Source organism: Sander lucioperca, chromosome 7 (assembly GCF_008315115.2).
Source record: "Sander lucioperca isolate FBNREF2018 chromosome 7, SLUC_FBN_1.2, whole genome shotgun sequence".
NCBI classification, from domain to species: domain Eukaryota; kingdom Metazoa; phylum Chordata; class Actinopteri; order Perciformes; family Percidae; genus Sander; species Sander lucioperca.
Genome location: NC_050179.1, coordinates 28,743,216 through 28,764,848, shown reverse-complemented (window position 1 = coordinate 28,764,848; position 21,633 = coordinate 28,743,216). Strand labels below are relative to the sequence as shown.

Here is a 21,633-nt window from a genome sequence, read left to right as displayed (position 1 = left end):
GAAGCTAGCATGCCAAGTGAAAAAAAGAAAAGAAACTAAAGTGAAAAAAAGTTTAAAAAAAAAAAAAAAAAAGTGATATAAAAATAAAACTTCTAGAAAACTATAAGTTTATGTGGGTTTTTTCAGTATACGTCCAATTGAGCATTACATGATGTGTACTTGGAATAGTTACTGAGAACAACAGATCTGTTGTAAAGATATACTTACTAAACGTATACGTTTAGCAAGTATATATATTTTTAATGAACAGAGTCCTAGAGCTCTGTCCTTCGTCCTTGCTGATAAATGTTGCAAGAAAGTTTCCCAGATTTTCAATCAACATTGCATATTTGAGCAGTGAGAAAACAACTATTTTAATCATAGCACATATGTTACTCGCAATAAAGTGTGTTCTTCATCAAAGTACATAGGCCTATATTAGCTATGTGTGGTCATTTTAATCACGAGATTTAAATTTAAATTTTCATTTCCCTTCAGTACTCTGTCTGGGCTCGCGGTATATTCTTGGGTTTTCTCCGGTCAAATCTTTACCGGTCCAATCAGTGAACAGAGGGAGTGGCTGAAAATGATGACGTTGAGGTTGTGCTCTAGTTTCAGTTGTAGTTCCGTAATGGCGGTGGAGAAAGATGCGAGCGAAGCCATTCTGTCCGTTGTGTCAACGCTGCCGAATATCCAGAAGTTAAAGCCCGAGCAAGAACAATCTTTGCTGAGTTTTGTTGGTGGCCATGATGTTGTGGCCCTCCTCCCCACGGGGTTCGGGAAAAGTTAGATTTTCCAGCTCGCTCCGTTAGTGGGGAAGGAGTTGGCTAAGGCGAACGCTAGCGATGCTAAGCCGACGTCACGACCAAACGTTAGCGATTGGTTATGGCAGATCCAGAGTGGCTCTGGGCAGATCCAATAGTTTTAAACTTCAACAGAGTACCCGCCTTCAAGGAAGTTAACACTTGTCAATGGAGAGTGGCCAGACTCTCTGGACTAATGAAATGGACCAGAGTCTGGTAGGACCAGGCTAATGGACCAGAGTCTGGTAGGACCAGGCTAATGTACCAGAGTCTGGTAGGACCAGGCTAGAAATGTGTGTGCAGCTGGGGAAAACAAGATACAATAAGATAAGAAATGGTTTTGTGTTATTCCAAAGTTTCCTTGTGTTTCTTTTCCCTATAAGTGTCTCCACTTGGGTAAAACTGTAATGGCACACAATCTCATATTTCAATGTATAACTGATTGGATAATAATTACATATCACTTAGCTGACACTTTTATCCAAAGCGACTTACAATTGCTATACATCAGAGGTCACACACTTCTGGAGCAACTAGGGATTAAGTGTCTTGCTCAGGGACTCATTGATTGATGTATCACAGTGGGAATCGAACCCAGGTCTCCCACACCAAGGGCATGTGTCATATCCCCTGCGCCATCACCACCCACTTTGGATAACTTTCAGTGACATCCGTATTTTGAGTATCAACCAATGAAGTAAATCCAAACAGAGCAGTGTGGATTGTTTACATTTTTTTGTGCTATTACAATTCTTTTAATAACTTTTCATCTTTAATGTCTTAAGATGGCACAGACCAAATTTGAAGTCGATCAGATGAAATCTCTAGGAAGAGTTCGTTAAAGTACGACATGTGGAAATGGCCAAAATCGCACCAATTTCGAACTTTCCATTAAAAATGGCGGACTTCCTGTTGGGTTTAGGGTATGGCTCCAATGAGCTTTTTTGTACGTCTTGACATGCTACATATGTGTACCACGTTTCATTAGTCTACGTTAAACGTACTGCAGGGGCTCAATTTTTTAAGTTTTGTAGGGGGCGCTAGTGAGCCATTTTTGTGCGCCTATTCCCGAACCCCTTAAAATACGTACATTTTCACCAGACTTGATGCAACCGCCAATTTTGGTGAGTTTGTGAGTATGTTAAGCCCCTCAAAAAGGCGATTAATTTGCCGGGAAAAAAATAATTCCTTCAGTATCAATAGGGCCTTCGACGCTGTCGGCGCTCGTGCCCTAATGACACAGTTCCATAATTTTTTTGATGTCAGTTCATTTGAAAAACTTTTTCCAGTTTGTCTTTATGGACAAGATAATTTAAAGATGAGATCAATAGATATAATTTGAACACTCAGTATTAATAAGTGCACATGTACTATCTCCTCTACAGATGTATCTTTACAAATAAGCTGCTGCTGCTGTCTCACTTGTTGAGCCTATCTCCCAAATATCTTTGGAAACCCAAGAGAATCACTTATACTTTAGGTGGTTTGGGCTCCTAGTAATTATGCCCCCTGGGCGCCTCCCTAGGGAGGTGTTGCAGGCACGTCCAGCTGGGAGGAGGCCTCGGGGAAGACCCAGGACTAGGTGGAGGGACTATATCCTCTTTCCGACCAAGTAGTTACAGGAACGTAGTTATAGGAACAGTCCACTTCTAGCAGTTCTACCAACTACTCTCCCCCAAAACCGTTTTTTCCATTTGCTTTCGCACTGGCCAAGTGGTCATAGGAACTGACCTTTTGTTATTATAATCACAGCCATCTAACCACCACTATGCGGGAAAGGGAAAACACCCTGCCCTGAAGTAGTAGCTGAAAGTTACAGGAACTGCGGTCAGAGGAACTTAATAATCCCCAAATTGGTCCAGTCGGAACACGAGAAAAAAGGGTTCTAGGAACGTTATGTTCTAGGAACTGCAAAAATCCCTCCGGTCGGAAAGCGGCTTATATCTCCACCCTGGCCTGGGAACACCTCAGGATTCCCCAGTCAGAGCTGCCTAATGTTCCTCGGGAAAGCGAAGTTTAGGGTCCCCTTACTGGAGCTGCTGCCCCCGCGACCCGACCCCGGATAAGCAGACGAAGATGGATGGATGGACTTAAAGATGACAGCAATAGATATCATTTGAACTCTCAGTATTGATAAGTGCACATGTATTATCTCCTCTACAGATGTATCTTTACAAATAAGCTGCTGCTGCCGTCTCACTTATACTAACCCTAACTGAAGTACCACCTGAGAAAACATAGGCCTCAAGTAAGCTTCTGATAAAAACGGTAGTTACCCTTTAGTACATCAAATCAAGTATAATATACTGTGTGTACATATATAAATGTTGTGCTGGCAAAAATAAAATATGACATGATAGGAAAATGCTTTCTATGGAATATTAGAATTAATGACGCTGCATCAGTGATGCTTTATTGATAAACATCTGGCACACTGACAGAGTAATCAGGTATGTATGAACTTATGATAATGAAGCAGTCTATTCATTTTATATCCAAAAATATATAAACTGGTCATCCTGTAATACTGCATGTGCTTCCTATTATGTTTTAATGAGCAGATTTCCATTGGACTCCACATCAGGACATGTAGATATGATTGGTGATGTTTTTTATCAGATTCAGCATGTTTATTTGAAGACAATCGAGAGTGGTATACAAAATACTAGAGACAGCAGTATATACATACTTACAAGCAAGTCTGACCACCATGACAAAATCTGCTTCTTAAAAAATCCAGTTTAGGTTTTATAAGTTTCAACAGAGCCATTGGGAGCACAGTATCAACCATACTGTGGAATATGTCATCATCAGATCCTCTGTGGTGGTTCTGAGCATGCTCAGTCGTCACGTCACTCTATGTCAGTAGAGTCCAGTTCATTGAGAAACCTCTGACACTTGGTCATGAGGACTTTGATGGCCTCTGTGACCAGAACATCTGGAGCCAGGATGCCAGTCGACTCCACAGTAACTGTATGAGAGGAAGAGATCCATGAACTGACATAGAGGATAACTACAGTGATGCAAACTGCTGTATGGAGATGAATAAAAGAGCCCCTATTATGTTTTTGGGGGGTTTTCCCTGCCCTTAGTTTTGGTGTATGTAATAGATGTATAAAATAAAAATAAATAAAAACAAAATTAAAAAAAACATTTCACTTCAAATGGAGTTCTCTCCCAGAGACCGCACTTTTTTCTCAACTGCCTGAAACGCCTCGCCCACATTCCTGTTTAAAATTCCTCAATCAGTGATGTCACTGGTGTAACTTTTTGATATTAATGAACGTCCATTACATTCAAGCCATTGCCAAATGAGTTGCTACAAAGTTAATTAAGACTATCAGCTCCACACAACTCTCTCTGGATTTCTCAGTATGACTATGTTCAGAAGATTGTGGCGTCCGGTGACTTTCCCGAGCAGAAACTCGAGTGAAGATAATGACCTCTTCTGACAACATGACATCATGACTTTCTTAAGCCAAGTGGCATGTTATCTGTACGCATTTTGAGCTATCCACATGTATGTCTACGCTGTATACAGCGGACGTAAACTTGCGTGCGCGATCACAGAAGGCTTGTATCATGTGGATGCGACAGTGTTGTTGTCATTACTTAGAATTCCTCATGGGGGCGACAGAAACTACGCACTATAGCTTTAATATTAAATAAAATGGCATTCCATATAAAGTGACTTCTGACTTGTTGAATTGTTGTTTTAGTCTGAACACCATCGTTGAAGCAGTTTGCATTGGCACGAGGTAAATGAACTTACAGATGAAATGGTCTCGCAGTCTTCCGATCTTCACCACATTCTTCAGGTCATCGTGTCGGAGGACTTCCCTGCTGCATGTATCCAAGCGACTGTTCACTACTTTGGCAACCTTTTTCCCTGAGGGGAGGGGGGGGGGGGGCCACAACAAGACAGATGATGACATTAACAGACTTTAGGGACTCACTACAGACCGCTATCCCAACATCTTGACATTCATGCTTGGGCACTGTTGGACTTTCTAAATCTATGTCATAATTGAGGAAACTGGTGAGAATGTATTATTTTAACTGGAGCATTGCCCATTTTTTCTATATTTCACAAGTCACCGAAGGCTTCCTTATTATTAGGGGTGGGGGAAAAACATATGTATCGTGATTTGTTTTGTGGCGTTTATTTTTAAGATTTTTGGGGGGCTTTTATTAGAGCTGGGAATAACCAGAGGCCTCACGATATGATATCGTCACGACACAATGTTATATTGATTTTAATTATATTGCAATTTATTACCTGTTTCCCAACTTCAAATGATGTCCCCAAAGGAAACCTTGGTCAACATGTGTTTCATCTAAAAAGATACATTTCTCTGTTTGTTCATCTTATGATCTAGTGGACTGAAAAAACAATTCATTATTTCAGTACTAAAAAGTTGAATTCTCATGTGCAATTTATATACCGTATTGGTCCAAATTTAACACAACCCTGATTATAAGACGACCCCCCCCGCCCCTTCAAGATTCTTTTTTTTAGAAAAAAAAACATACTACTATAATACTATAAAAGCCAAATATTGTCTTCATAAAGAAAATCATTTTATTTGAAAATAATTCTGATAAAAACACATAGAATAAAACAAGGTAGGCTGTTGTTTAACATCTTTTGAATAAAATAATATTTTCAATATCTTTTTAGATGAAAGTGTCACATTTAAAGTAACTTCATAAATATTTCCAAGGTCTTCAGCTGAATGACTGCTCTGGTAATGGGCATCCCATCATTACGTAATCACACACTCTCCTGTCAATCTCTTAGAAGCAGCCGCTTTGAGGACCACGGTAAGATTTTTTTTTTTAGACGGTGTAACATCTCCATGACAACGCCTCATTGTACCTCCGTTCTAACTTCCGACTTCCAGGCTTTTGGTAGCTGGATATATCATTTGTTGCGTCCATGTATGAATGTGGACAACGTTAGTGATAGATGCTTGCAACAGTTACACTTCTAGTGATGAATCGGCAAAAACACGTTTTATTTCGCTGAGTCACGGCTTTGTTCAGCACCGCTGGTCTCTCTCTCTCTCTTCAGTCTCTCTCTATCTCTCTCCACCATATAACGACCAGCTGTTTGTAACATTAAAATGAAATGGATTATGGATCATTTTATTTCCATAGTTTGTAGCTGACTTCTCTGTTGGCTGTTGAGACAGGTGACGTCCCTTACGTTCTGCGACTTGAACAGCTGAAAGTCTAGACCCCGATTATAAGACGACCCCACTTTTTCAGACCCCCGTCTTATATTCGGACCAATACGGTAAGAGAACGATTCTTGACGTCCGTGTATCGATAACGTATTGCCACGGAAAATATCGCGATACTTTGTTGTATCGATTCTCCTCCCCCCCCACCTCTAGCTTTTATGGCCTTTAATCAATAGGACAGCTTGAAGAGAGGAGAGCGGGGACAACACGCAGCAAAGGGCCGCGGGTCGGATTCGAACCCGGGCCGCTGCCAAGGACTCAGTCTACATGGGGCGCATGCTCTACTGGGGGAGCTAGAGGTCGCCCCTTGTGACGATTTTTTAAATCGATTCTTTTCCCTAGAATCATTGTTTATTTTTTTGTATTTTAAACAGTTTCTGTTTATACCGTACCGCTGACAGCGACTACATCATATCGGTCTACATCAAAACAGAGCAAAAGCAGAAAATGCAGAAAATCCATGTTATGTTCTTCTTTACAGATGAAATAAATGTCAGACCGACACGTGATGTCCATTCTTCTTAGAAAACAGTTTTTAGAAATGTCTCACGATATATTGTCTCTAGCAGTGGATTATTCAACTTTTGTTTTTCTTAAAGAAGGAAAAGAAAATCTACAAAATACTTTTGAATCACAATAAATGAAAACCGCAATACAAATCCAATCGGCACCGGTGTATTGTGAAAGAATCGAATCGGGACAAAAGCATATGGTCCCAGCCCTACTTATTATACCTGGGCCTCCTACAGTAGATGAAAGAAACATCTACCGGCTGCTACAGTACAGTGGGAATGTGCTGCATGCTCACAGAATACTGTCCTCAGGCTAACAGTTCATGTATTTAGTCCATTCACTGTGCCATCTGAGGAGTTGGTTTCTATTTGATTTCAGATTCTTGAGATTAGTTCTGTCTTACCATTAACATCTTCTATGTCTATAACTCCTCGTGAGAAGCAGCGTTTTAGGCGCTCGGCCTTCTCTCCCTCCACGGGCTCCAGCAGGGTGATCTCTGGGAGGAGGCGGTAGCTGGCTGTGGCCACCGGAGAGAACTTAGCATGGTCCTTACCTGAACAGAGAAAACACTTGAGTATCAGAACATATTGGGGTGTCTGGACTGATAACATGCAGTATGTAGGCTGTGTCGAAGCACGCAGCCTATGAAAGCGTAAGGTTTCCCTCTGAGATGAGTTGTATAACTGCCACAGATATTTAAACTCAGGGTTTCTACAGGTTTCTCAAAGTCAAATTTAAGAATTAAATTTAAGACCTATACTGAACAAAATTATAAACAACGCTTTTGTTTTTGCCCCCATTTTTCATGAGCTGAACTCAAAGATCTAAGACTTTGTCTATGTACACAAAAGACCTATTTCTCTCAAATATTGTTCACAAATCTGTCTAAATCTGTGTTAGTGAGCACTTCCCCTTTGCTGAGATAATCCATCCACCTCACAGGTGTGGCATATCAAGCTGCTGATTAGACACCATGATTATTGCAGGTGTGCCCTAGGCTGGCCAAAATAAAAGGCCACTCTAAAATGTGCAGTTTTACTGTATTGGGGGGTCCAGTCAGTATCTGGTGTTAGGGTTCATCCGTGAAGAGAACACCTCTCTAAAGTGCCAGACGCCTTCGAATGTGAGCATTTGCCCACTCAAGTCAGTTACGACGACGAAATGCAGTCAGGTCGAGAGAGAGAGAGAGAGAGAGAGAGAGAGAGAGAGAGAGAGAGAGAGAGAGAGAGAGAGAGAGAGAGAGAGAGAGAGAGAGAGGGATGAACCCTAACCCTAACACCAGATACTGACTGGTTTTCGGACCACTCCAATACAGTAAAACTGCACATTTTAGAGTGGCCTTTTATTGTGGCCAGCCTAGGGCACACCTGTGCAATAATCCTGCTGTCTAATCAGCATCTTGATATGCCACACCTGTGAGGTGGATGGATTATCTCGGCAAAGGAGAAGTGCTCACTTAAACCTGGTTCACACGGCAGGATAATTAGGCCGATTTTAGCCCCAATTCACCCCTTCTGACAATCTTAAGGATGCTCCGATTATCGTAAAATAATCTGATCAGATATTCCTGCCGTGTGTGGTGTGTTAAGACTGCTCTCGTCTGCTCGGAAGGAGGTCGGGACCGCTCCGATCTCAAATCGGGGATATCCAACATGTTGGATTTTTTTGGCCCGATTTCTCCTCGTGTGTGGTGTCCCCCGGGGACAAACAAGCACACAGCCTGTGGACTGTGGCGTGTAGCCAATCAGAAAGCGAGGTGACGAGGCGGCGAGGAAAGCACCGGGAAACAAAATCAAAACAGCCGGCGGCATGGCGCACCAGAAAGTCCGGTGGACGTCGGAGTTGGAGGACCAACTCGTCGACCTGTGGCAACACCGTGAATGTTTGTATAACGTTTCGTGTAAAGAATATCATAACCGAAATGACAAGGAGAGGAATTGGGCAGAAATTGCTGCTGCACTTGAGATACCAGGTAATGTTTATCTACACTACCCATCGCTAGCCATGATTGTTTACTCTGAAGTCACGTTTGATCTCGAGGGATTTTGCGAGATTTCCCGTCTGACCTGGGAATGCTCGGGAGTCAAATCGGTTCGTGTGTGATGTGTTGATTTTGCCGTGTGCTGCGCACCACACACTGTACGACCAAAACTGTTGGACCGTGATTTTTTATCGCCGTGTGTGGGGTCTCTCAGGATTGGAAAATCGGCCGACAATTTTAAAATCGTCCCGTGTGAACCAGGCTTAACACAGATTTAGACAGATTTGTGAACAATATTAGAGAGAAATAGGTCTTTTGTGTACATAGAAAAAGTCTTAGATCTTCAGCTCATGAAAAATGGGGGAAAAAACAAAAGTGTTGCGGTTATAATTTTGTTCAGTGTATATCACGACATAAAAGACAAAGTCAGATGTCAGAGTCTGGAAACATCGTCTTCCCCGATTTCCTCATTGGCATTATAGGACTGGTGTCAAGATTGGCTGCAAAATAAGTTGCATGTTGGTCTCATATGTAGCCGTAGTACAGCAAATTATATTTGGACTAGTAACAGAAAAAACTACAACACCACAGGAAGGAACATTTCAATGAGCATTAGAGTAGCGGTACTTTGACATTGGAAACACATATAGGCCATAAAAAAAAAAAACTTCATACTAATTAAGCATGTATATAGAAATGCCCGTGTTCCTTTCCAATATCTGTATATATTGAAATCTAAAGCTCTTACCAAGTCCTTTGACACAGTGCATGATAATGTCCAGCTCGTGTCCTGGCCTGAGCTGAGCTATCAGGATGTCATCGTGTACTGGTCCGATGACGGCGTCTGCAAACACGTCTGCCTGGTTCCCAATGGGGACCCACTTTATGTCCCTGGAATAAACTGTCATAAATAATCACAAATCATTATTAATCATTATGATCTCACTGATTATTTTCAACAATCACTCGTTCATTTGCATGCACTGGTCACAGCTACGCTTTGTAACTCTGTATCTGCAAACAATCCCAGCAATTGTTTGTTCACTAGCGTCAGCTGAGACCTACCCATGTGGTTCAGATACAGCTCTCGTGGGTCAGACGAGTCTTTGCTGGCTCTGGGGTTCCTGCTGCATTTAATCTTCAGCTGCAGTTGAATTGTGTCTATTTCTGACCCTTCTTCCTCTGAAGCCTCTTCAACTGGAATAAACAAAGCATAACCGAACATGTTTAAACTCTACAGGGCTCCATCCTACAACTCGTGTTGCACCCATGCACTGCCATGCCAGGCTTGGGACAAATAGGTATAAAATGAGGCACAAGATATTTGAATTTTTCCATTTGATGGAAGGATACACACACATATGGCATCTTTGGTTGGAGTTTTCATTGTTCAACTGTTGAACTTGGTATTAAATGTCAGTATAATGTTCTTCATATGAAGGCGTTGGTTCCGATAGTCGGTTTCATTTTGGATCAAGTTTCTGGCAGACAAACCCAGCTTTACTAAGATCAATAATGGCAGATAATATCATCTGTAGCTCATTAGTTCATTTCTGCAAGTAATTTGACCAAAGGTCAAAATAAAACATGTCTGTTGTCTGGTTAATGTGCCAATGTGTCAACTCAACAATTCAGAATCAACGCCTCCAGATTTTGGAGCAATAGACTGGTGAAAAATAAGGAGCAAAAGTCTGTAGCTTACAGCTGTTATTTCTTTGTGCCATACACATCTATTCTGTTGTTCAGCTTGATGCTACAGCTCATTCTACGGTAACACTATTTGAAGGGGTGTGCATAAGACTGACATGACATTGTCATTATTATGACATGACACCTGTCATGAACATGAAGGAGTCATTTTGAGTATTCATGACTGTTGTCATTAAGTGTCATTCGGTAAATTATGACACTTTTTATGCAAAGTTAGCGTTGTCCGAGATGTCTTTGTCATGACAACTTGACATTAACGAAAACTGTGGCATGACAACTTGACATTAACCTAGACAACATAACCTGTCACAAATATGTCATGACAATTATCAAACTTTAACTATTTAGCGCTACATCGCGTCTCCCCCCCTCTGCAGCACTGTTGTCAGCCAATTAGGTGATCGAGACAAGAAAGTCTCCTATATGGATCCAGGGCTGTGATTATGTTGCTGCCTTGATCTGTTACCCTCACTATTCTGCTGAGGGAGCTAGGGTCGAGTTGTTTTTTACGTTTCTTCATTCAGACACAGGCACACAGGTGTCGGGCTTGATTTTTTGGGCCCGATCTAAGCTCTAGTTAACATTACATTAAACTGTCATGAGAGCATTATAATTGTGTCGTGAATATTTTTCCTTGACCTCAAGCAAATTGAAACAATTTGGACCTGTCATGAAGATTGATTTCATCATCAAATGCTTATATATTTATTATAATGTAACTAATTCTAAGCCGAGGAAGTGTGGATGGATGCAGGAATGTCCTGGGCTGGTGTGGTTACTCGTGGTCTGCGTTTGTGGGGCCGGTTGGATGTACTGCCAAATTCTCTGAAACACCTTTGGAGACGGCTTATGGTAGAGAAATGAACATTCAATTCACGGGCAACAGCTCTGGTGGACATTCCTGCAGTCAGCATGCCAATTGCACGCTCCCTCAAAACTTGCGACATCTGTGGCATTGTGCTGTGTGACAAAACTGCACATTTTAGAGTGGCCTTTTATTGTGGCCAGCCTAAGGCACACCTGTGCAATAATCCTGCTGTCTAATCAGCATCTTGATATGCCACACCTGTGAGGTGGATGGATTATCTCGGCAAAGGAGAAGTGCTCACTAACACAGATTTGTGAACAATATTTGAGAGAAATAGGCCTTTTGTGTACATAGAAAAAGTCTTAGATCTTTGAGTTCAGCTCATGAAAAATGGGGGCAAAAACAAAAGTGTTGCGTTTATAATTTTGTTCAGTGTAATTAGCTTCCACACGTGATTACAAGAGATTCAGATGTGATTAGCAGATTCAATACTTAATGAGGAAACAAAATGCTATCCAAACCTACTCCTAGGCCTTTTAGGTGAACCATTACGGCAGAGTAAGTGGGAGCTGTGTGGTCTACTGTCATATGTGTGATTGGCTCACTGTGTGGTTTTACCAGTGTTCCTGTACTCAAACAGGCGAGGGTCAGCTCTGATGGGGACGAGGCCCAATCTGTGGGCCAGGACTTCATCCTGGACGATGGATGTGTTGTTATAGATAAACACCTTCTCTATTGCCATGGTGGGCACCTACAACCAAGAATAAGGCAAAGCTCTTACTAACTATTTGCATGGAATGAAAAACCTCCAAGACTCCTTTCTCTTAGAAACTGATGCAAAAAAATGTACTATTTCTTCACATTAGGCTTTACACACAATTCACTAAAGGCCCTGACACACCAAGGCCGCCATCTGTCCTCGTTGGGCTGACGGTGAGCGACGTTTGAATGTTCCTTCTAAAAACAGGATTGGAATATCTATTTTTGCCATGTATGTTTGCCCTCTTATGTCCATAAAAGTGCAAACATACGAAATATACATCACTACTTGTGAAGTAGGGCTGTTGGAACGAATACCGAAATTCAAATATAATTCGAATAGTAAAAAAATCAATACTATTGGAATGCTGAAATTACTATTGGAATGTGACTTCTTTTTTTATATATATATATAAATATACGTTATATATAATAAACGTTAGCTAAACATCCTCTTCTCGCCTTGGCCTACCCGCATGTGTGATTCATGTCATGTCGTATGAACAATAACTTAGCCGGAGTGAGAAACACAAGGCATTGTGAGGTCTAAGCTAACGTTACGTACCAAGTAACGTTAGTACAACATTACGGAGCTAACGTTACGTAGCGAGTAACGTTAGTACACGGGGGAGTGACAGGCTGCGGCTGGAAATCAGAAGAAGGATGGCAAATAGTTTTAACATGACTTTAAAATCGACATCCACTGAGCCAAAATGCTTATGTTAACATAAGTTAGCTCGTTCTGGTTTCCTAACTGCGTCGCGAGGTATAGTAACGTTAGCGTAGCTGGGAGCTTCATGGAGAAAGCTAGTTGATGTTAACTGCCCTACAGCTGTCAGTTAGCTTCCACATCATATATTACCTTCTAATAGCTGTATTCTCAGTAACGTGACAATCTGCTGGAAACAGGTTGCTTATAAATCACTAAAATAGTAGTGACAGCACCGTTTGGCTTGGTTATTAATGCAGTTAGCATCGTTTGTTACTTACCTAGCTAGTTTATGACAAAACGTTTCGGCTGTGCTTTCTAACATGATGTCACTGTGCTAACCGAGCACTGTTAGCCTTTACAACCGAGCCGCTTCACTACACTTGTTGATAATGTTTCATTCCAGAGTTCTCTGTTGATTTGTGTTTGTCGCTGTGAGCTCGTGGTGGAAAATTAATGTAAACAAAGTTGCGTGCAGGTCGCCTCAAGGCCAGGCTAATGTTGGAAGTCCCTCTAGTGGACGGAACGTGAACAACAACCACATGCTTATAGTGGCATTGACAATGCATGAGCCTGAGTAGTGTAGTACATATTATTTAACAGGCTGCAATTGAGCATTAAATATTTGAATATTAAAAAAAATATCAAATGGAATTCGAATAGTATTATAGAGGAAGACTGACAGCTCTATTGTGAAGGTATATCTATTTTAACATGTCTTTTATAAGATCTCTACATACCTACACATTACAAAATAAACTAACGTTAATAAACTAATATCCTATACAGTGATATTTAAAATAAAGAGCGTAGTAATAGACCTCTCTCTCTCTCTCTGTCTGTACCGCTAAACAATTAGCTCCCTAACAAGCAAGCTAGCTTACCTCTAAATTAGTTATGTAACAACTTAATGTTTCATCCACACGCTCTTGTCACATCGTAGGAAAACACTTTGGTAGCCAGATGAGTAGTCTATATCCGCGATGTTTCACTTCCGGGATTGCTCCATCGCTGCCGGAAATTTCGCAGGATCACGCTCTGTTCGCCTGGATGTCCGTTACCTTCCTCTTCCTTTGTGTTGGCGTTCTAACCTCTGGTGGATTTGTGAGGACTATGGTTAACTGCTCCTCAGATCTCTGCAGGGTAAATCCAGACAGCTAGCTAGACTATCTGTCCAATCTGAGTTTTCTGTTGCACGACTAAAACTACTTTTGAACGTACACATGTTCCACCAAAACAAGTTCCTTCCAGAGGCTATTTAGTAGAGGCACCGTGGCTCCATCCGGCACTTAGCAGCGTCCAAGACGATTGTGATTTGTTTGAAGAAATGGCAATAAACCAGAGCACGTTTCTCTCCCATCCCATGATGCTGTGTGGACTAGCCAGACCTTCCTCTGCAGCGCTGTAGGAACGCCGAGAGAACGGATGACAGCCCGGGAGAGGGACAGTCTGGTTAGCCAGACCAAGACAAAGATGGCATGGGCCGACGTGAGGCGACGCCGTAGTCGGCTGGGTGTGTCAGGGCCTTTACAAAACAAATGTGCATAGAAAAAGTAGTATGTAGAGCTAAAATAAACTTCTAACAACATCTTTTGTCAACATGGTTTTACACATATGACAAAATACAACTGAATGGAAACACTACCTCTGCTAGTAAGATCCTTCTGAAGGCGTTGGCGATGGCTGCATCGATCCCCACCATGTCAAACTCCATACTGCTCTCATCCAGATGCACTACGTCAATTCTGAAGTTCTGCAAACAGAGAGGACATCTTCATAGGCCTGGAGCAATTTTTACATAATTGTCTAATCGCAATTGTTTTACATAATTGCCGTTTATTTGTTTAACCGCAATTAATTTAGTTCCTAAGGGGTATTATGTTTTATGTTACAATACAATGTTTTATGATAATAAAGAGGGGTGGGTTACTTCAAAGGCTGTGTACCTGTGTTTTACATTATCTGGGTCACATAAGAGTAATATAACCAAAAGATGTATTCTGACTGGGACTTATTCAACATTTGAATTTGTTTGCAAAAGTAATACATGAATAAATCATTTTAAATTTGACTGAAACAGACACATATATCGTTAATCACAATAATTTCTGAGGCAATTAATTGTACAGTAAACTTTGGAGTTGTTACAGCTCCACAAGCATTCGGCCCGTTCAGGAAAGGCACGTTTTGAATGCATGGGAGGAAGTTATCGATATAAAAGTATGAGAACTGTAAACTAATCTTTCTTTACTAGGGCTGGGTACCGAATTCAATACTTTTTAGGCACCGACTGAATTGCCTTCAAAGTACTGAGTATCGAAAAATGCCTCGTCATTCAATACCCAATGTAATACCTAAGGAGTAAATATCATCATCAAGATCTAATAATCAGTCCCTCCAGGATTTCGCGGCCTTTTTTTGAGATTGTTGCGGCCCAAAATGCCCGATTTCGCGGGAGCTTTTGTAAAAAATTGCGATAAAAGTTGCGATGTCTTTTGTATGTTTGTTGCAATGAAGTTGCGGGAGACAGTGAAAGTTGCGATTTTTTTTTTGTATAGTTCTTTCAAAATAAAAAGGGGAGTTTGGGGAGAATAAAATTACTCTGGGCTGAGTTTTTCTAGTAACCTTACCAAAAAGGCTCAGGATGCTGCAAATGTTGGTATAATATGAAAATGGCTGGTGGATTTAAGACAGAAAAAATTATAATTTATTAAATTTATTATCAAATTTGAACATATGTGTCAGTGGCTTGTTGATCTTTACATTGTTAGTTAATTTCCTATCCTGGCCTGGGACACACATTCATACAGTTTGATAAAGTACTGACTTTAACTTATCATTGCACTTACAATAATGAGCGCAGCTGTCCTTAATTTAGATCATCGTGTCGTCTCACCTCCTTTTTCTCCTGCATCCACCGTGTGTGTATGTCTGTGTGTGTGTGTGTTTGTGTGTGTGCAAGCGTCAGTCGCGGGGGGCACGGAGCAGTAGCCCCGCCCGCTGCAGAGATCAGAAAGCCAGGATGATAACGGCAGCAACTTCAGTGACTTTTAAATCGTTCAAGTCTACATTGATGTTAAAATGTATCGGACGGTCTTTCGCTGTACGTTTTGTTGGTAAATATGTCACACACACGTCTCATCTTCATATCAAAAACAAGGAAATGATCAACCCGTTCTCACTCCCGATTGGTCATTGGCTCTCAGAGTGCACATGGGACTGCTGTGATTGGTTGAAGTCGCGGGAAACTTCAGGTTATTGGTCAAATGTGCGGAAAAGTTGCGGTGATTGGTCAAAATTGCGAGTCGCACCAAATTCGCGGTGATTGGTTGAATTACCGTGAATTGGCGCGATCGCGACATCGCAAAATCCTGGAGGGACTGAATAATGTCTGTGATTGGCTGTCTACCATTACACATCGTAGAGGCATGCAGGAAAAACTCTACGATACACAGAGACGGCTCACGTAGTCGGAGCTGGAAAATAAATAAGATTTGTGCCGTAATGTTGTAATTTCTTTTAGGAACCGGTATCAAAGTCACGGCACTGGCATCGGTATCGGTGTTGAATATTTTTGAACGATATCCAGCCCTATTCTTTACAGACAGCTATCAAATAATAATGATGAGAGAAATGTACCTTTTGAAATTTCTGCATATCCCATGTGTCATCATAGCCAGGGTAGTTGCCAGGGAAATTTGATGAATGAACCTAAAAGCAAAAAACAATCAGCCAATCAATAAAACACAAGGAGACACATGGCTGCAAACATTCTAGTCTCATTAAAGTTATCTTCAACTGTTGAATATATATTTTTGCAATGGTATTATAGCTTCACACCCAGAGTTTTCAGCCATTGGGAGGTTTGAAGAGCGGACATACAGCTGAACATTAACTTGTATTTTGTGTGTTAATAAACTGAATAATTCAATATTATTCATTTTGAGAAACACAGAGCTGGGGGGAGGGGGGGGGGGGAGAGAAAAAGCTATTTTTGTGTATGTGTGTTTTCGACAGTGACAGTAACAAAGAAACAAGTTTATTGGGGTGGATTTGTGGTTGCAAACTGTTCTGCTAATCTAAGTTGAGGAATGGGACCGATTCTTTTTTTTAATAGGGCTGGGCAATACATTATTATATTGATATTGTGATATGAGACTAGATATCGCCTAGGTATCGTATTTTGGATATCGTAGTAATGACAGTGAAAGTGTTGTCTTTTCCTGTTTTTAAAGGCTGCATTACAGTAAAGGGATGTCATTTTCTGGCTGTTCTAGCTGTTCTATTATTTGCCTTTACCCACGTCACGATATTGAGGTATTTGGTCAAAAATAAGGGGATATCTGATTTTTTTTTTCATATCTCTCTAGTTCACAAAATCAAATTGTAGTCTAACTGTTTTACATATTATACATTGTAACCTTGGTTCTCTGAGTGAAGAGACTCTCTCTTCACTGTTACATATTCCACATTAGAGCTGGGCAATATATCGATATTATATCGATATGGTGATATGAGACTAGATATAGTCTTAGATTTTGGATATCATAATATCGTGATATGACACAAGTGTTGTCTTTTCCTGGTTTTAAAGGCTACATTACAGTAAAGTGATGTCATTTTCTGAATTTACCAGACTGGTGTAACTGTTCTATTATTTGCCTTGACCCACTTAGTCATTATATCCACATTACTGATGATTACTTATCAAAAATCTCATTGTGTAAATATTTTGTGAAAGCACCAGTAGTCAACACTACAATATCGTTGCAGTATCGATATCGAGGTATTTGGTCAAAAATATCGTGATATTGGATTTTTTCCATATCGCCCAGCCCTATTCCATATGTACGGGGATGATCCCCCTGAGGTCAGGTACGTGGCTACTTCTTTAAGACACACCGGCTTGCCCGTCACACAAATAACCGGCGCAGCTACTGACGCAACGATATTTTCAGTGTAGTGTCCAAAATCTGGTTTGTTCGTTCCCTATATAATTCACGATTTAATAAACATTATATAGGGAATAGTGAGTGAGTGAATGAGGGACCGGTTTCCAACACAGCTATTGTATCGTTGTCCAAAGAATTAATATAATGTTGTATTGTGATAAAAAGGTGTGATTTACACCCCTATTGGATATTAGTAATAATATTGCAAGTGGTGGTTACAGTGTTAGCATGTAGTTGTAGGGGTGTTATGGACAGGTACAGTTGGTTCTGTTATAAGAAGACAGAGTGGAGATCTGACATGGATAGACGTTCACAGCCAGGTTAATCCAATCCGAGGGGGCTTTAAACATATAAAGGCTTTCTCAGCTGTAGAGGTAGAAACAGAACAGATGGAAAAAAGCTGTGTACAAAGTGTGAAATGATAGAGGAAAAGGGTACCATGAGCTGTTTTAGATAAATAGGGTAATTGAAATATATACATTTTTAAGTCTTGTATTATCCTGTAGTTAGTTCAACCTGGACCCTATGTTCCTATGTTTTTGCGTCTAAGTGACTGATGGGAACAACAATCTTTGAAATTGATCCAGTGTTAAACGTGAACGCTGTAACCAGCAGCCACAGACCAGTGTGCCAGTTTAGCTGGTGATCATGTTAACTCGTGATATTTGCATGAAATCAGTGAATATTCAACAAGGCCCTGCCTACTTTTTAAGAGCGTTCTGCTCTGCCTCCGCCCTTCGAGTGCCAGAGGCTCACATTTTCACAAAGTGTTTGCAAGTGAGACAAAATAATGGATATCGCTGAAAACATCACCAGTTTATGTGTAATACATGTCGCTTTAAGCATTATCCACACAAATACGACACATACTGTATGAACGGAAAAAAATAAAACGAAACAACGCACTAGAGATCTAGCTGGGATTCCAACCTTGTCACGGACAAAAAGTTGACGGACTAGCTTCTACGTCGTCTATACCACTACACTACACACTGGTGAAATGATTTTGTGATTTCCATCTATATATTGGACTTTTAGTCTAAGTTAACACAGGTTAACATATGAGAGAAATCTACGCCCATGTTAACTGGTGATATCACCAGTTAACATGGGCAAATGCAAGCCTGGAAACAGTGAAGTAGGTTCATCTTTGCCTCACATACCAAAACCTAACTGATGTTCAACAAACAGGCATGACCCCACTTAACACTTTATTCTGTTTTGGGGGTAAAAATGAAACACGTCAGTCATGCTCAAACGTGATCATTTCTCATTGTTATTGTTGGCCATCTCATACGAAGAATATGTAGGTCTATCTCAGCACAAACAGTCTCTTTCAACCTGTGCCACAAGTCAACTGGCACTCGAGGGGCGGAGGCAGAGCAGAACGCTCTTAAAAAGTAGGCAGGGCCTTGTTGAATATTCACAGATTTTATGCAAATATCACCAGTTAACATGATCACCAGCTAAACTGGCACACCGGGCTGCAATGTAACCCTACGGGGCAAATGTTCAGCGTCAGTGTGGTCCACTAAAAGTGCTTTATTTTGCCACTGAAAGGCTTAATTATTATTCAAAGTGTCTGACAACATTATGGAACGGATCCCTACATATATAGAGATAGGTATCTCTATAGCAGAGATAGCGATAGCTCTATTTAACCAGAAACAGCTCTAAGGTCGCTAGCGCTACACCCACCAGACTCCATTTAAAAAAACAATACTTTTAGCGTGAATAGACCCAACATATTTTCACATGTAAATCGGTGAAATATGTGTTTATTTCAACCAAAACTAGAGTTGTAATTGTTGGAAAACTGGAAAGACCCAAAACGTCTTTTCATAGTTTTATTATGTTTCCGTCGACTTTGAATGAAGTGTGTTTTACGATGCTAAAATTACTGTTCATTTACATGGAGTCTGGTGGGTTTGGCGAACGCGATTTCGCATTTGTTTTTATGTTTAAAAAAAGGATCTTAGTCTTTAACAGAAAGGTCGACCTCCTTAGAAATCTTTTCTATAATGTTGTCAGACACTTAGAATAATAATCTGAGTCTGTCAGCGGCAAAACGAGCACTTTTGTGAAGGTAAATACAAGCTGCACGTTTGCCTAATAACTTAGCTACGCTTTAGCTTGTTTCGCTGACTGCCGACAGCATCAGTCTTACTTAATACCAGACCAATGTCAAAGATTGTTGTTCCCATCAGTAACTTAGTCACAAAAACATAGTAACATAGGGTCCAGGATGATAAAAACGGTAGTTAACGTTATCCTTTTAACAGTTACAGCACGCAGCACTGACTGTTCGGTCCACGCGCAGTGCCACGCGCGGCTCCGTGCAGCAGCTCAGAGAGCCCCGACGCTGCAGCTAACGTTTAATGTTGTCGCCAAACCATTGTTTGAAAAAGGACTTACATTCTTCACATTAAATTCCCCCAGTATTACTCGACTCCGAATTTCTTCCACGTTGCTCATGGTCGCAGCCATTTTGCTATGTAAGTCTGCATAGCCTTGATCCGCCCACACTTCCGCTCCGGTTTTGACTGCGTCACATGACCCCGTGGCGCGTTACTGCCACCAGCCGGTATGGAGTGTGACGAACACCTCTTATCTTCGGCAGGGAAACATTAACATCCATGCGTTTTTCTAGTCATTTATAAATGCACTGAGTAAGCCCGGCAGATCAAAATATCATTCAAACATTACATCAATCAAAAATAATTCATTTGCTATTGAATCATTTTACTTTCAAATGCAACTTTACACATGTTCATTGTGTACATGCAACAATCACAATAAGCTGTCCAACATATAGAAACATAATAGTAATGTGGTATTGTTTTACAGTTTTTCTCAATCGAATTGGCACATTTACTAAAACAAACTTACAATTTGATTTGATACTATCACACTTTGAGAGTCCGCTGTCATTCGACAAGATGTCTTTGACTGTCACGGTCTAATAAATGATAAAGCTATGTATTTACATTTGAAACATGAGTTAAATCTTTTGATTGAGTAATCACCTTTTGCAGGTCACAGTATGTACACAGTATATTTACTGTGTTCATACTGCATCATCACAGTATATTTACTCTGTACATACTGCATCATCACAGTATATTTACTCTGTACATACTGCATCATCACAGTATATTTACTCTGTACATACGGCATCATCACGGTATATTGACTGTGTACATACGGCATCATCACAGTATATTTACTCTGTACATACTGCATCATCACAGTATATTTACTCTGTACATACTGCATCATCACAGTATATTTACTGTGTTCATACTGCATCATCACGGTATATTTACTCTGTACATACGGCATCATCACGGTATATTTACTCTGTACATACTGCATCATCACAGTATATTTACTCTGTACATACTGCATCATCACAGTATATTTACTCTGTACATACTGCATCATCACAGTATATTTACTCTGTACATACGGCATCATCACGGTATATTTACTCTGTACATACGGCATCATCACAGTATATTTACTCTGTACATACGGCATCATCACGGTATATTGACTGTGTAAATATGGCATCATCACAGTATATTTACTGTGTTCATACTGCATCATCACAGTATATTTACTCTGTACATACGGCATCATCACAGTATATTTACTCTGTACATACGGCATCATCACAGTATATTGACTGTGTTGATACTGACCACATTGTGAAGGGCTGTCATAATGGTCTTTAACTGTTCATGTCACCTAGCATTGACGTTTTTGTGCAAATCTGAACAACATGGCTCATAAACAATCAGACTTCACTAACTGTTGCCTTTTCATGTTACTTTGTGTAAAATGTAGGGAGCCCGGGGATAGTTGTAACACGTCCAATTTCTCCAATCAGGAACAAGTTTGGAATCACCTGATTCACTCTAAACATGCTCTGTTTAGTCCGTATTACACATGGGAAGAAGCAGCACCCTGTGACAGACACTGCACATTTTAGAAAGAAAAAAACAATTTTTAAGGTAAGAAAGTATTTTTTTTTAACCTAATTCATTTTTGGATTAGCAATGCTAGCTTTGTAGTTAAACTCAACAAACTTAAATCGTGCTTATTGTGTGTCTATATGGATTTTATTCATGCCGGTTGTTAGTGCTAAAGTTTGAGCTGTTAGCTGTAAAT

General features: G+C 40.5%; 1 protein-coding gene across 1 annotated transcript; it reads right to left on the bottom strand.

Annotated features, from left to right (window-relative positions):
• Positions 1 to 3,241: 3,241 nt before the first annotated feature.
• On the bottom strand, positions 3,242 to 20,011 carry polr1c (RNA polymerase I and III subunit C). The gene is made up of 9 exons (XM_031300371.2): positions 19,876 to 20,011; positions 16,148 to 16,219; positions 14,154 to 14,261; positions 11,659 to 11,791; positions 9,588 to 9,719; positions 9,271 to 9,423; positions 6,945 to 7,094; positions 4,555 to 4,671; positions 3,242 to 3,753 (listed from the first exon to the last, which is right to left on the bottom strand). Exons 1-9 carry the CDS (start codon positions 19,945 to 19,947, stop codon positions 3,635 to 3,637), a joined length of 1,056 nt encoding a protein of 351 aa, XP_031156231.1. The 5' UTR covers positions 19,948 to 20,011; the 3' UTR covers positions 3,242 to 3,634.
• Between the last annotated feature and the right edge of the window lie 1,622 nt (positions 20,012 to 21,633).

Excerpts from the sequence above, each read along its gene's own strand:
- polr1c (XM_031300371.2), bottom strand. The coding sequence starts at position 19,947 with ATGGCTGCGACCATGAGCAACGTGGAAGAAATTCGGAGTCGAGTAATA. Across the intron at positions 16,220-19,875 it reads GGGAATTTAATGTGAAGAAT|GTTCATTCATCAAATTTCCC; the intron begins GTAAGTCCTTTT and ends TTTTGCTTTTAG. Across the intron at positions 4,672-6,944 it reads AGACATAGAAGATGTTAATG|GGAAAAAGGTTGCCAAAGTA; the intron begins GTAAGACAGAAC and ends CCCTCCCCTCAG.